At 40.2% G+C, this 16030-nt stretch overlaps 1 protein-coding gene across 3 annotated transcripts in view; it reads right to left on the reverse strand.

Annotated features, from left to right (window-relative positions):
- FUBP3 (far upstream element binding protein 3) overlaps nt 1-15773 on the reverse strand; it is a 57708-nt gene extending 41935 nt beyond the window's left edge. For all 3 annotated transcript variants that reach the window (XM_065418602.1, XM_065418600.1, XM_065418601.1), the window contains exons 1-2: nt 15673-15773; nt 8408-8513 (exon numbers count right to left, since the gene is read on the reverse strand). In XM_065418602.1, the coding sequence (XP_065274674.1) occupies nt 8408-8513; nt 15673-15759 (193 nt within the window). In that variant the 5' untranslated portion in view covers nt 15760-15773. The remainder of the gene's footprint in view (nt 1-8407; nt 8514-15672) is intronic.
- Nucleotides 15774-16030: the final 257 nt, after the last annotated feature.

Raw genomic sequence — 16030 nt, forward strand, 5'->3', positions numbered from 1 at the left:
TGGTCACATAGCACTGGCTATCCTTGTTTCCAGCTACTGATTATTAAAAATATAACATACTTTCCCAATATTACTTTTCCATAGACATGATTATTGAAGAGGTCTCAGGGATATTATGCAGTTGTAGATGGGAAGGGATGTGGTCAACACAGTCTTAGTAGGGAGAGAGCTGGTCATTTATAAACATCTGTAAATCATGGACTACCAAAAAATTGACAACCTCTGCCTAAAATGTCTCTATTTAAAACTCAGTGGGAGTTCTGTGAAGAGGCTTACTAGACTGGGCTCCTAGTTTGCTGCAGTAATACAATTTTCTCATCCTACACTTAAAGAGAGGGCATTCACTGGGATAATCATATTTCTGTTTAAGATTTACTTACTACAAGTAAAACCTAAGATTACTAACACTGAAATAATAAATATATTTCCTCTCCCCCTTCCATCCCTACATGTTTGATGACTTAGTGAATTTCACAGATTTTGCATGTGGTCACTTATTTTTTATCCCTGCACAGTCAGTCAATTTCCATTTTGTTTGCATGGTCTTACACAGCAGAGTATTTTTTTAAAAAGGACATTTTGACTGTAAAACCACAAAGATATACAAGGGGGGTCAAGGACAAATAAAGTACAATCAACTTTAAGAAAGCTAGAGACCAGATTTCAAGCACAGCAGTCCACTGAAGTACAGAGTAATATCTGTATTTCTATCCACTGTATGCAGACAAAATCTACATGTACAAAATCCACCAGAGTACAGCACCTCTAAAAGGTTCTGCTTGGAAACCAAACAATGCCTGCTATAAGGAAGCATCTATATGAATGAGGAACTTACAATGCAATTGAAAGGAACGGCAATGAATCAGCAAGCTCATTACAGAAGCTGAATTTGTGCTGTTGAGGTTATTTAACAGCACTTAACCAAAATTTGGAGGCATTCATGATTTGCCGGTAAAACTTCACTGTGGGCTTAAATTTACAAGTGCAAGGTCTGACTAGATAAAATTTTATTTATTTATATATATATATATATATATATATATATATATATATATATGGGCTGTCAAGCGATTAAAAAAATTAATAGCGATTAATCGCACTGTTAAACATTAGAATACCATTTATTTAAATATTTTTGGGTGTTTTCCACACTCAAATATATCAATTTCAATTATAACAGAATACAAAGTGTACAGTGCTCACTTTATATTTATTTTTGATTACAAATATTTGCACAGTAAAAAACAAAAGAAATAGTATTTTTTAATTCACAAAGTACTGTAGTGCAATCTCTTTAGCATGAAAGTTGAACTTACAAATGTAGAATTATGTACAAAAAATAACTGCATTCAAAAATAAAAATGTAAAACTTTAGAGCCTACAAGTCCACTCAGTCCTACTTCTTGTTCAGCCAATCGCTCAGACAAACAAGTTTCTTTACATTTGTAGGAGATAATGCTGCCCGCTTCTTGTTTACAATGTCACCTGAAAGTGAGAACAGGCGTTCTCATGGCACTGTTGTTGCCAGCGTTGCAAGGTATTTACGTGCCAGATGCAGTAAAGATTCATATGTCCCTTCATGCTTCAACCACCATTCCAGAGGACGTGTCTCCATGCCGATGATGGGTTCTGCTTGATAACTATCCAAAGCAGAGCGGCCCGACGCATGTTCATTTTCATCATCTGAGTCAGGTGCCACCAGCAAAAGACTGATTTTCTTTTTAGGTGGTTCGGGTTCTGTAGTTTCCACATCTGAGCGTTGCTCTTTTAAGACTTCGGAAAGCATGCTCCACAACTCACCCCTCTCAGATTTTGGAAGGCACTTACCTTGGGTCGAGTGCTGTAGTTATCTTTAGAAATTTTACATTGGTAACTTCTTTGCATTTTGTCAAATCTACAGTAAAAGAGTTCTTATAACGAATATGTGCTGAGTCATCACCACAGACGGCTATAACATGAAACATATGGCAGAATGCGGGTAAAACAGAGCAGGAGACATACAATTCTCCCCAAGGAATGCAGTCACAAATTTAATTAACGCATTTTTTTTTAAATGAGTGTCGTCAGCATGGAAGCATGTCCTCTGGAATGGTGGCCGAAGCATGAAGGGGCATACGAATGTTTAGCATATCTGGCATGTAAATACCTTGCAATGCCTGCTACACAAGTGCCTTGCGAACACGTGTTCTCACTTTCAGGTGATATTGTAAATAAGTGGGCAGCATTATCTCCCATAAATGTAAACGAACTTAATTTGTCTGAGCAATTGGCTGAACAAGAAGTAGAACTGAGTGGACTTGAAGGCTCTAAAGTTTTACATTGTTTTATTTTTGAATGCAGGTTTTTTTTGTACATAATTCTACATTTGTAAGTTCAACTTTCATGTTAAAGAGATTGCACTACAGTACTTGTACTAAGTGAATTTTAAAATACTATTTGGTTTTTTACAGTGAAAATATTTGTAATAAAAATAAATATGAAGTGAGCACTGTACACGTTGTATTCTGCATTATAGTTGAAATCAATATATTTGAAAATGTAGAAAAAAATCCACAAATATTTAATAAATGTCTATTGGTATTTATTGTTTAAAAATGCGATTAATTTTTTTAATCACTTAATTTTTTGAGTTAATTGTGTGAGTTAACTGTGATTAATCAACAGCCCTAATATATATGAAATTCTAAAAGTGCTTTGGCCATTTATGTATTAAGAGTTCCCATAGAACCAAATACATCGGTTTCAGATGCCATTTTGCACTTTTCAATTCTGATTTAGATTTTAATAAATGCAAGAACTGCCATACTGGACCAAATCTAGTCCAGTATCTAGTCTGACAGCAGCCACTTCAAGATGCTGAAAGGAGGTCCAAGAACCCCAACAAAATCTTGGCAACGGTTAGGCTGCTTGTGTGCTGAGACCACTGCCTATCATACCTGTATTGGCTCATTGTACTCCCCTGTCTGTATCCATCTGTCGTCTCTTGTTCTATATTTAGACTATAAACTCTTTCGGGTAGGGATTGTCTTTGTTCTGTATTTGTACAGCACCAAACGCAATGGAGTCTTGGTCCATGGCTTGGGCTCCTTGGTGCTACAATTATACAAATACATAATAATGTAACAGGCAGTTATTGAACAACCTGCCCCATGAAAAGTTTCTTTCTAACCCTCAGTAGTGAGAGATCAGCTTATGTCCTGAAGTGAGACGGTATAACCTGACGTTTTTCTTTTAATCTTTACTAATGCTGGATGTTCTTGCTATCCACACAATACTTAAACCTTAACTGAAGTCTGATAAGCTTTTGGCAGTGACTACATTTTTTGGCCATTAGTTCTCTGGGTTCATTATACGAGCACATATTCCGGGGTGGCCATATTATTGGTTTATAGACTAGGATAATGTTGACGATTATTCTCCATCCCGCTCCTTAGACATCCTGACAGTTTTCTTTTTTGACCATTGCTGCACACTAAGCAGAGGTCTTCACTGAGCTGTCCTCAAGGATGCCCAGCTGTTCCTCAGTTGTTACAGTTGATTTAGAACCGAGTCAGCTGTACGAGTAATTAACATTATTCCTTCTAATGTGCAATACTTTGCACACTTAAACAAGTCAGGCAATTTTTCAATATGCTCTTTCATTAGTTTTTGGTTTCGGGATAACATGTTCTAATGAAAAGCTCCCTCGCTCCTACCCAACTGCTATCTGGTTTGCTTTCTTTCTAAAATGGAGCACTTTAATGGATGCTATCTCCATCATGATCAGGTCTACTGGGATCTTAAGAAGTGAGGGAGGAATATCTGAGGCTTTACTTCCTACACTCACAAGAGGCCAACATCTTTCCCACTTCTGAAGCACCCACCACTAATGAAAAATTGCTTCAGCTGAGACCATCACCAGATGCTGGAAATGGAACAGCCAGCCTCCCATTCGATTACTGCTAAGCTTAGAAGATGTTAAGTGGCAAGTATTATTTTACTTGAATTACGGACAGGCTCCAGGCTTTTCTACAAGCCTGAAATTTGTTTTCAAAAGCCTATCAGAAATATCCTTACTCAAGCAGACACCGCCATGTTGTTGGGGAACTGTTCCTACTTCATAATTATTGAAGTGACTATCAGTTTCGGTCTAGTTACATGTGAATTAAAAATATTTCATTGGAACCTGACATAATTGAGCTCAGTTTTGCATAATATCTTGTTATTTAACAATGCATGCAACAACAAGTTAAAATCAAAGGTAGGATACTTTAATAAAAGGCATGGCAAAAAAGTGCCAGAGGGAAATTTCTTACTTGCCAAATACAGACTAGGTGATTGTGCAACATGCAGGAATTTCCAGTCCAGAGACTGATAAAGTGTGTGCCCCATGGTAGAGAGGGATTCATTCTTCTCTTTTCCCCTCCCCAATGCAACTGGTCTGTTAATTTCTTCATTCTAAGGGCATAAATACATGCCACAATCTTATTTTGGCAGATTAGTGAAGCAAGTAAACATGCAGAATTTATTTACTACTATACGATTGATATTTACTTAAGGGTAAGAAGATTAAAGTCAGGTTTGTTTTCACATAAGCTTTTTTATACAATCATCCCTCACACTTAAATGTAGTAAGCTTGACTATTCATTGCCATTTCCACTTCAGAGACGCTAAATGCAAGGAAGACAAGGCTGTTGTAGAGAAGCTAAATGAATTTTCTGCATTGTCTTCACTGTAGAGGATGTGAGCGAGATTCCCACACTTGAGCCATTCTTTGTAGGGGACAAATCTAAGGAACTGTCCCAGATTGAGGTGGTTTTGGAACACGTTGATATATTAAACAATAAGTCACCAGGACCAAAGGGTATTCACCCAAAAGTTCTGAAGGAACTCAAATATGAAACTGCAGAACTACTAACTGTGGTATGTAACCTATTGCTTAAAATCAGCCTCTGTATCAGATGACTAAAGGATACCTAATACTCCAGAGGCAATCCTAGCAGCTACGAGCAGGTAAGTGTAACTTCAGAACCAGACAAATTGGTTGAAACTTTAGTAAAGAACAAAATTATCAGACATATACATAACCACAATATGTTGGGGAAGAGTCAACATAGCTTTTGTAAAGGGAAATCATGCCTGACCAATCTATTAGAATTATCTGAGGTGGTCAACAAGTATATGGACACGGGTGATCCAGTCTATATAGTGTACTTGAACTTTCAGAATGCCTTTGACAAGGTCCCACACCAAAGGCTCTTAAGCAAAGTAAGTAGTCATGGGATAAGAGGGAAAGTCCTCTCATGCAGCAGTAACTGGATAAGAGATAGGAAACAAAGGGTAGGAATAAACGGTCAGTTTTCACAATGGAGAGAGGTAAATAGTGTGGTCCCCCAAGGATCTGTACTGAGACCTGTGCTGCTCAACATATTCATAAGTGAGCTGGAAAAGAGGGTGAACAGTGAGGTGGCAAAATTTGCACAATTCAAAATTATTCAAGATAGTTAAGTCCAAGCTGAGAGCAAGAAGTTAAAGGGTTCTCACAAAACTGGATGACTGGACAATAAAAATGGCAGATGAAATTCAATGCTGATAAGTGCAAAGCAATGCATATTGGAAAAATAAACCCAAACATACATACAAAATGATGGGTTCTAAATTAGTTGTTACGACTCCAGAAAGAGTTCTTGGATAGTTCTCTGAAAACATCTGCTTAATGTGGAGTGGCAATCAAAAAAACTAATAAAATGTTAGGATCCATTAGGAAATGGATAAATAAGACAGAAAATATCACAATGCCACTATATAAATCCATGGTATGCCACACCTTGAATTCTGCATGCAGTTCTGGTTGCCCATCTCTAAAAAGATTAGAATTGGAAAAGGTGCAGAGAAGGGCAACAAAAATGATTAGGAGTATGGAACAGCTTCCATATGAGGACAGATTAAAAAAACTGGGATTGCTCATCTTAGAAAAGACTAAGGGGCTATATGATATAGGTCTATAAAATTGTGAATGCTATGGAGAAAGTGAATAGGGAAGTGTTATTTACCCCTTCACATAACACTAGAACCAAACATAAGAAAGTACTACTTATCACAACGCCAAAAGTGATGTCTTGAAGGCCAAAAGTATAACTGGGTTCAAAAAAGAAATATATAAGTTCATGGTGAATAGGTCCATTAATGGCGATTAGCCAAGATAGTCAGGAATGCAATTTCATAACCATATATCCCTAAGCCTCTGACTGCCAGAAGTTGAGACTGGACAACATGGGATGGATCACTGCATCTAGTCATTCCCTCTCAAGCATCTGGAAGTGGCCACTGTCGGAAGGCAAGATATTGGGCTAGATGGACCATTAGTCTGACCCAGTATGGCTGTTCTTACGTTCACTGCAGTCAGTAAAATATTTTTCAACTCTCACTGGAAGAAGTGTTAGGCCCTATCACTGAGCACTGTAGTGAGCATAATTCTGGAATGGAGGAAAACTCCAGAAACACCCTCATTAGACATTAATCAGACATTTGTTTTTGTTGAATTTCAGAGGAAATGAAGCACGGAACCACTGGAAAGGAAAGAGGGGCTATTACAGCTCTAACTGGATCAAAATGAATGTCCTAAGCACTTATGGTCAAGTCAAACACAAAGTTTTGGTTAGTCTAGTAAGGCAACTAGTAACACTCTGAAGAGGCCCATTTTGGTTTCAAAAGAGCATCAGGTTTGAACAGTTCACTGGTTAAGCTGGTAACACAGTTTTGCCATACAGAAGACCAGGATATGGAGAATTAGAACAGGCTTCTCGCTCTCATAGCAGGGCATTGGAAGCACTGAAAAAATGATGCTTTAGTTCAGATGGAAGGGGGCTGATCTCACAGGAACACACTCCTTCCTCCAACAACCATATATATGTGTATGTGTACGCACGCACAAGAGGAAATATCCCACTAAACTGAATAGGAAGCAAGTGGCAGCTCTCCTTTTGGACACACATGGCTGATATGGAGGAAGGAGTGGGTTAAGGGAAATCTTCTGACAGCTGAGACGACAGCAGGCCAGGAACTTCTCTCCCATGCCCCAGAATGATTCTTCAGAAGGAAGAGACAGTCCACCTATCTTATCAGCACCTTGTCACCTCCATTTCCCAAGGCAATTAAGAATTAACAGAGATGAGGGGGATTTTTCCTTCCACAGGTGAAACCCTAAGCCGAGACCTTGTTTGCCTGCCTGCATCCCTCCCCAGTGCTGCTCTGGTGTTGCCCCACATTAGAGCATTACCCCAATCACACACAAAAATCCAGTGACTAAAAGTTAATCTACATTTAAAGAGAGAAAGTTATGGTTATATGCAAAATTTCAAAGTATGAACAGTATATTTGCAGAAAAGAATCACCTGGCAAAAAAAAAAAAAAAAAAAAAAACAGAACCATAAGTAGTAGTATTCTAATCTGATGAGGAAAAAGAGACCACAGCCCCTTTGATACAACCGCCGCAACAAAGAAGTGAGAGCTTTTTGGTGCTGTAAAGCAGCAGGTAATAAAACACACTGTTCCAAGAGCAGTGCACAACTGATGACAGATTCGTATGGACACATGCATCCATTATGACTTCTGTAGCATCAGAAACACAGCAAAATTTAACAAAGAAGTCAAACTACCAGCCAGGAAAACATTTTTAGTGATTCACAAGGATATTTCAAATAATGGAATATTAATAAAATATAGGGATCAGACAAGGTGGTCTATCTAGTCTAGTATTTTGACTCAAACCATGGCCACCACCAGATGCATCGGAGAAAAGGTTAAGAAATACTGTAATGGATAAATATGGAATAATCTTCCCACTAGGAATTAGGAAGAAATTGCTTTGAGCAGGGCGTTCCTGCTTTGAGCAGGGGGTTGGACTAGATGACCTCCCTAGGTCCCTTCCAACCCTGATATTCTATGATCCCCATCAGTTTCCTCTCTTAAGTCTCTCTTTAAAACTTGTGCTGAGATGCATACATAATCAGCTGTTGTGCTGTGACTGCTGCTCATTACACTTGTTATAATCATCTCATGGCTACCATGTGCTATCACCTACCTGTCGTTTACTGTTTTATTTGTAGACTGTAAGCAATTTCAGGCAGGAACTGTCTTTTTGTTATGTGTACATAGTCCCCAACACAATGGTGCCTCATTTACAATACAAATTTTAAATAATCCTTGTAGAATGTATCATTTTGTCAGTTGAAAATATGAGTGTTGTACTATCTGAGCAAGACTAAACAGCACAGGAATTCTTGTGTATAAGCTCTACACACACACAATTATCCACTAACTAATCTCGGCTATTTCTATTACAAATGCAAAACTGATCCATGTCCACAAATAACATTCCTGAATGCTAGATCTGAAATACCTATTGTCAAAAAATAGCCAGCTTACCTCCATCATCCAAGGGCCTTTTTTGTACTCCATAACCATAGACAGAGGGGTCCACCAGTGGCGCGGTATTATTCAAGTGAGGAATATCTCCAATTTTAGCAGCAATCTGTTGAAGCAGATTTTTTTTAAAAAATTAGCATACATGAAATGTCAGCCATAGCAACTGAATTCTTTGGTCCTTGCTGTCCACTAGAGCACTTTCTCCTGTTACTATTTTGTCTTTTTAGCTACTAAAATCAGGGCTTTCATGGTGCAAAGATGAAAAAAACTGCAATTTACTTCACCAGTTATCAGAAGTAAGCAAAACCAGTTATTTCTATTTCAATAAGTTCTCCTTTGCCCAGCTTTGTTTCCTGTACCATGTCATAGACATTTATTTAAATATCAGATGTTATTAATAGAGGATGGTCCAGTAGTTAGGGTGCTAGCCTGGGACTCAGCAGCCCAATTCCGTGCTCTGCAACAGACTTCCTGTGTGATGTCAAGTAAGTCACTTGTCTCTCTGTGCCTCATTTCCTCGTCTGTAAAATGGGGATAGTAGCACTTCTTAAATCACAGGGGTGTTACAAGGATAACTACATTAAAGATTATGAGGTGTGCAGATACCATAGCAATGGGGCCAGACAAGTAACGCAAATAAACGTAGGGACACCAAGACACTACCCTAGTTTTTTTAAAAGGGATTTTTGTTAATAAGAGCAGCATAAAGTACATGAAAGGATGCTTCATGCAAAACCTGACGAATGTTCAGAGAAGTGTCTTATTCTATATTGTTCCCCTCATTCTTTTCCAAGGAAAAATATTTCAACAGGCTCTGTATTAGGAGTTTGATGGAGGATTTAGTTCAGAAGGAGAATAAGTAGCAGAAACAATCAATCATTTCCACACAATCAGTTCTGATATCAGAATATTACTAATCGGGATTTCAGTAGAGAATAAGCAACAGGAACAAATTTAAAATATCTTTTTACACAGATGTTCTTCATAACGAAGGGAAGAGAGATGGAAAAATATAACCAAAGGTGTTTCTAAAATGTAGCTTTCCTTGCAACAACTGACACATATCTACAAGGGTTCAAGTTGCTGACACTACCAACGGCTGCAGAAGAAAAGCTGACCGTCCAAAATTCAGGATCTGCAGTAAGTAAAGTAGAAAGCTCCTTGTAACATGGATTTCTATTACACTAAGACACTGCTTTTCAGTTCACGCTAAAAAAACAAAAACCACACACACATCATTTGTACTACTGATAGTGAATGAAAATGGCCTTCGATTGTCTTTAGTCCGCCCCCTCCCTTTTTTAAAAAAAATATTCATAGTATCAGGAATGCAAGTTCCAAAAGAAGTTCTTGATTTCCCTCGTTTTCCTATCGTATTTTTGTAATCTCGATGGGGTGCACTTACATGCACACCCGGAAATTAACACAGGCAGCTGAAATCCACGTTGAATCTTTTCTAGAACAAAAGAACCCTCTTTCACTGAAGAGGAAGGGGTGGTCAGTCTTAGGGCCGGTCTAGTTTATTTTTAATATATGGAATAATGCAGCACCACATAATGCTGCAATTAGAGAGACTGACACCAAACAACTCAGGCATGGTTTATTTGTGTCACCCAAAACCACTGGCTTCATGTAAATACAATTTTAGGGGTCACATTAATATGTACTGTCCACCTCCCCACACATGTGCAGTAACTTGTCATATTCCATACCATGACATGTTTCTGGCCCTCCTCCCCATCTGCTATCCCTCGCTTGGTTGCTTTATTAAAGCTATCTACATTTCAAATACCACTTCAATACTGAAAAATAAAGATTAACATCAGTTTTTGGAATCTACTAACAGCTCCTATGTAGTAATTTATAATCCACAGATCTGCAACAGACTGGGTCTGCCAGCCCTAACATACTGTGACACGTTACTGATATGTTTTAACAGGTTCATTGAGAATAGTCTCCCATTTTAACAGTTATTTTGTTCAATTTCTCTCCCCCCCCTCCAATTTCCACAACTGAATTTATACTTTAAATAGTTCATTTGGTCCAAATCCTGCCCTTGGCTACACCTGTGCTGTTTCCCAACCACCCTGCTAAGAGTCAAAAATATACGATTAGGGCAGAATTTGGCCCCCAGAAAGTAGACTAAAATTCAAAGTCAGCATTTTCACAATGCACAATTATTTCAAGCTGGTCAAGGCTTATGAAAATGTTAAAGATATATTTTTAAAAAAACGCTGTTGGATTATACAGGGACCACTGACCAATTCATTACCACAGGAGAAAAAAGATCAAAAACTACAAAGTAAAGTTAGCAAACATTTAGAATAGATGCAGCAGTTACATTATGTTTTAATTTCTCTTGTTTAAGTTACAAAAGGAGCCTCGTTTATTACTACAGGTTCTGCAGGAAGATAAATGAAGCATGCTGAAGCTAGGAAATTAACAAAAGCATGCAGCCCTAGCCCTTATCTGACTGGGTGACCTTGAGTAATGTACTGCTAGCTACTGCGTTCACCCCTCTAGACGTCATTCTCCATTCCCCCTATATAAAAGCCTTTATTCAGTTTAATTCTAAAGTGTGTTGTAGAAACATCACTAAAGCAGAAATTATTTCTGTGATTGTCCCACTTTTGGGATTTGGCTGGCCATTCAAAACCTGAGCTACACATTTGCAGAGGTACAGTCATGGAAAAAAGTGATAGTTGTACATGCTTTACTATTTACAATGAAGATACAAAATAAAGTTATTTTTTTAAATTGAAGTATTCCTAGTAGTTAGGGAGGCATATGACCTGGTACCTTTTAGACTTCTGCCCATTTATATCTCTGGTGCATCCTTCTTTTACAATATTGTTTAAGGATTTAAAATCCATTCATGTGCGGAAGACGAAAGTTTCAACAGCAAGTGTGGTAGAACCTAAACCATCAACTTCTACAGAATTTAGTCTAAGTTTCTAGTTTACGGCTACAAAAAGGATAATCTTTCAGATGTTAACACAATACAGGTCAGTGAAGTATTATTGCCCTGAGTCTTCAAACAGCTCTGATGCCTCCACTGCTGCTCATGTTTGTCAAGCAGAATAATGAAGGTAATGTGATTTGCTTCAGTTTCTCAACTGCTATCCAGAACCCTGTGAGGAGTGGTGAAAATGTCCAGAACCATGTAAATTTTGTTTTGCCTTAACCGGGAAAACTAGCTGCAGCAGCAAAGACCAGCTATTAATTTATTCAAAGAGAATGCAAGAGAGAATCTAAGGGGGGGGGGGGGTGGAAGGGAGATGTAGAATAGCTGACACCTTCCTTCCCCACCCCTAGGAGTCCAGAAAAGGGACAAAGAGGCAGATAAGTATCTCGCTTCCAAAGGAGTGGTTGGATTGTTCCTCCTGCCCCCCCCCCTTTTTTTTTTTTAATAAAAAAGGAGACCTACAGGGTAGAGCCTGATATGAAAGATGGAGTTTACACACAGGGCCCTGATGGGACCATGATAAAAATCCCAGCACCTAAGGTTGGCAGGACAAGGGCTTGCCAGCCCATTACCCATCACATCACATCAACGATGGGGCGGCCAACATTGTCTTTTGTGTCTTCCTCTAGATAGTTAATTTAAACCTCTGGCTAGTAAGTATCTGGCTAATTTCTCAAATTTAGATTCTTATGATGAAATCTTACAATGCAAATCACTTCACAACAAAAGTGCCGTGTGTATAAATAAATATAGATATCCTATCTCCTAGAACTGGAAGGGACCTTGAAAGGTCATTGAGTCCAGCCCCCTGCCTTCACTAGCAGGACCAAGTACTGATTTTGCCCCAGGTCCTTAAAGTGGCCCCCTCAAAGATTGAACTCACAACCCTGGGTTTAGCAGGCCAATGCTCAAACCACTGAGCTATCCCTCCCGCCTGTATGTGGAGAGGGGACTAGCACCATACAAATAGGAATGATTTATCACAAGGTGAGACTGTTAAGGAGGGGAAGGGAATGAATCAATTTTGTTAATATAAGTTATATTACTTAAAGGAGTAATACAAATGTTCTAACACACAAAAGCAATACAATTCCAAATTACAATATCAGCAGCCTCCCTATGTAGGCTGGCTACTGCATATATGTCAGTCTGCTAATACACTAATCTGAGATTCCCTATTTTGGGGCGGGGGGGGGGGGGGGAGAGAACATGTGTCTCAAAGCTTTGACACTTTTTTTTTTTTTATAGTAATAAAGAGGGTTCACCTAGGACAATCCAATAAAGCAAGACATAACTCATTTCTTTGAAAGGTCCTACAGACTTCTGTGGTTGCTAGCTCATTTCACAATGTCTAAGCATGCAGTTACTGTGGCTGATCATCCTGTAGGTCTACTGGCCTGAATATTTAGTTACCCACAATACTGATGGTACGACCCAGATTTACAATACTATAACCATATGAGAAGTGAAAGTGGACCTCCAGCACATTTAGATTAACAGTCGTATATACAGCTTTAGCTCAAAATTGATTCAAAACCACAAGAGAGGGGCATTTACATCAATAACCTGTAGCAGCTTTAGGGTTTGCATGAATTTAAGTGAATACAGTTCATATTGCTGAAAGCCGCCCTCCCCTCAATGACATCTGCCTACAGAAGAAGTATGGCATGGACAAGTACTGTGCAAACTTTCTTATTTTCAACCAAAATCTTAGTCACCATCTTTAGGGACAAGACAGCAGAAACTGTCTCTATACCCCATTCAACAAGAATGCCAGAGGTGCGAACTGTGAAAGTTGGATTTGTGAGGCACACAATTGCCAACTAGGAAGTGAACCAAGACCACCTTATTTCATATTGGTCACTGAGACGTCAGTGACAAGGATTTAGTCACATCACACCTGGGCACGAGCCAAACTACTTGTACTCAATTATTAAATTCCCTTCACAGCTATTAAGATAGTGAGCTTGATCTTAGGATCTATTTTTTGCCCAGAATGAACAACTCTCCCCCAAAGCATACTGAACAAAGCTGTCAAGCCAGGCAGCATACAATCATCTTACAGAATAGCAGATCAATGACTCAACTACCAAAACCTGGGGAGCCCACATTTATCAGAGAAATTTATTTTCATTGATAAAGGCCTGTAAAGCATACTGTTTCTAGGACACTTCATTTGAAGCAGATGGCTTTGAAGACTTTAAAAGCTTAGACTAGAGTAACTCAGTACATTCTGGGCCTAGGGATACCAATTTATTCATTCCCCTATAAAAGGTAAAGAAAAGCCAATTTACAATGAATGTAGTTTAATGCTCCATTTTCTCTGGGTACGAGTGTGTGGAACAATCCTACCATAACCCACAAATCTGACAGAGCAGCCATATAGGATAGATAAGCGATCAACTTTCACTAGCATACAAGGGTCAATACAGTCACAGAAATTCCCCCTTCATGTTTAACTTGTTATTGATCCAGTGAATGGTGCATTTCAATATGAGTTCAGTATGTTTCCAATGCAGTACTCAGTTTCCTTTCAAAAAGCCACAAATGATCAGCAAATAATGGAAACTTTTCTTCTACCTGAGCAGGCTGTCCAAGATAAAGTCCATCCATTACTTAAGAACAGGCAGAAAACACTCAAATACTCAAAATGAATTTTTGCAGCTGGAGGCCTTCAGTAAGAGGTCCAGATTATGACATGTGTCTATGATATTTCCCAATACAACAGCCTCTAAAGGTTAACAATCTGATGCTAACAGGAAGACTCAGACATCAGCGTACAGTCAAGTCGACACAGCTGTAGTAGCCACTGAAAAATCTGATTTGCAGCCTTGTCTGGGTCACTGCAGATGAGAGCTACCTATCGCATATTGTAAAACATGACTAAGATGTGATGCGTTGGATCAACAGCTGAAAAGCAGTAAGTCGCAGATAATTTTTGTCTTTCTGAAAAAAGTAGATGATGTGCTACCTAGAACAGCCAGTGTCTTTGCACAATTCTCTGAAGACTAGATTAAAAAAAAAAAATCAATATTCGCTACCATATTGGTTTATGACTGAGTTGTACAAAGTGGTGAGCCCTTTCATTTCATTAGAACAATAGCTCGAAAGGTTTTATGATCCAACTTATTTCTCCAGGAGCTGGGCAACAGGGAGATCTTTTCCCCCACCACCCCAGCAATACTGGAAAGTGACAGTGAGACCATACAGAATCTTCAAGACTTGCTTCTAGTAGTTAGCCATGTTATGTCCTGTTGGGATGTAAATAACCACAATGAACAAGTTGCATTTAACACCTGCGATAAATATGGAATGAGAAAGATGATGAATACACAGCAATGAATTTTGCACAACTAGCAAAACCCATGAGGCAGTGGCCGCTTGTCTCTGAAATCACTTTTCATAAACTTGCACTTTGCTAAGGAGCACCATAATTTCTCAGACACCCTAGATTTTACGCAGAAAAGTGGTTTGGATTTGAAACCCTCTCCACCAATCTTTGAATATTTTTGTTTCAGAATCACAGAAGTTACACTTTTCCACCTCTTCTGGGATGGACACTATCCCCTAACTATAAATACAGTATTTCCCCTATATTATAGTTTAAATTGACTTGTCTAGACTAGTCTTAAGTATCTTTAAAAAACAACAACAGGTGAATGCTTATTTCTATTCATTTTGCCAAGGAAAGTGTTGTAAAATAGTATTTCTTTACAAAATAGCCACTTTCTGTGTCATAAGCCCAACCACCGAACTGCAAAGTAACAATATCTCCCAAAAGCCCCCAGAACCTGCACCTCCAGCTGTCTGACCTCCTTCAACCTTGCATCCACATAAACCCCTTAGGGGTCTATTTCCCCCCTCGCACCCAACAGTCCCTAATTACTACAGAGGGGAGCTGTTTTCAGAAGCACTCTGGTCTCCTGGGTGATGAAAGGCGCTGCACAGACACAAGGTCCGGGCGTTATTATCCAGAGAGAAAGTTGGGCAGGTGGTGAACAAGGCCTGAGAGAGCCACGGGACTAGTCTCCCCAGCTCCCCACAAGCTCTGCCCCAGCGCTCCCCGCCCATGCAGGGTGTGCCTAGGGCGCCCGCCCATGCCATGCCCGCTCCCCCCTCGCAGGCCTCGCTCCAGCCCCCCGGGCCCTTCCCCAGAAGGAGACGCAGGCCCCTGCGCCCCACACGCAGGCCGCTCCCCCCTCTGCCCCACTGGCCACCTGGCCGGGCCGCCCCGCTCCCTCTCCCGCCCCGGGGCCTAGCAGCGGCTGCGAGGCCTCCTCCTGTGCCCGGGCTCCGTTACCTGGCGGACCCGGTGCAAAGCGTCGGCGAAGCCCTCGGGTTTAATCCCCACTGGAGCCGCGCTCTGCCCCTGCGCCAGCTCCGCCATTACACGCGCCAGCCACCCCCACCACTACCGCCACCGCCACCGCTCCGTCCTGCCTGCCTCTTTCCGCCGCCTGGGCACCCGTACCCGGAAAAGGAAAGGCCCCAGACTTCCGCCGGAAACAGAGGGGGAAGGGAGGCTCAAGCCCAGCAGATAGGGGGCTTTCACAATGACGTAAGCACCCCGCCAGAACGAGGCTGCTTCCGGCGCGTGCACCCCTTGCTCAGGGACGGTGCTTCTCGTGCGCTGCTGGCTCCACATGGCTCCCTGTGGG

This window comes from Emys orbicularis, chromosome 18 (genome assembly GCF_028017835.1).
Source record: "Emys orbicularis isolate rEmyOrb1 chromosome 18, rEmyOrb1.hap1, whole genome shotgun sequence".
Lineage (NCBI taxonomy): Eukaryota > Metazoa > Chordata > Testudines > Emydidae > Emys > Emys orbicularis.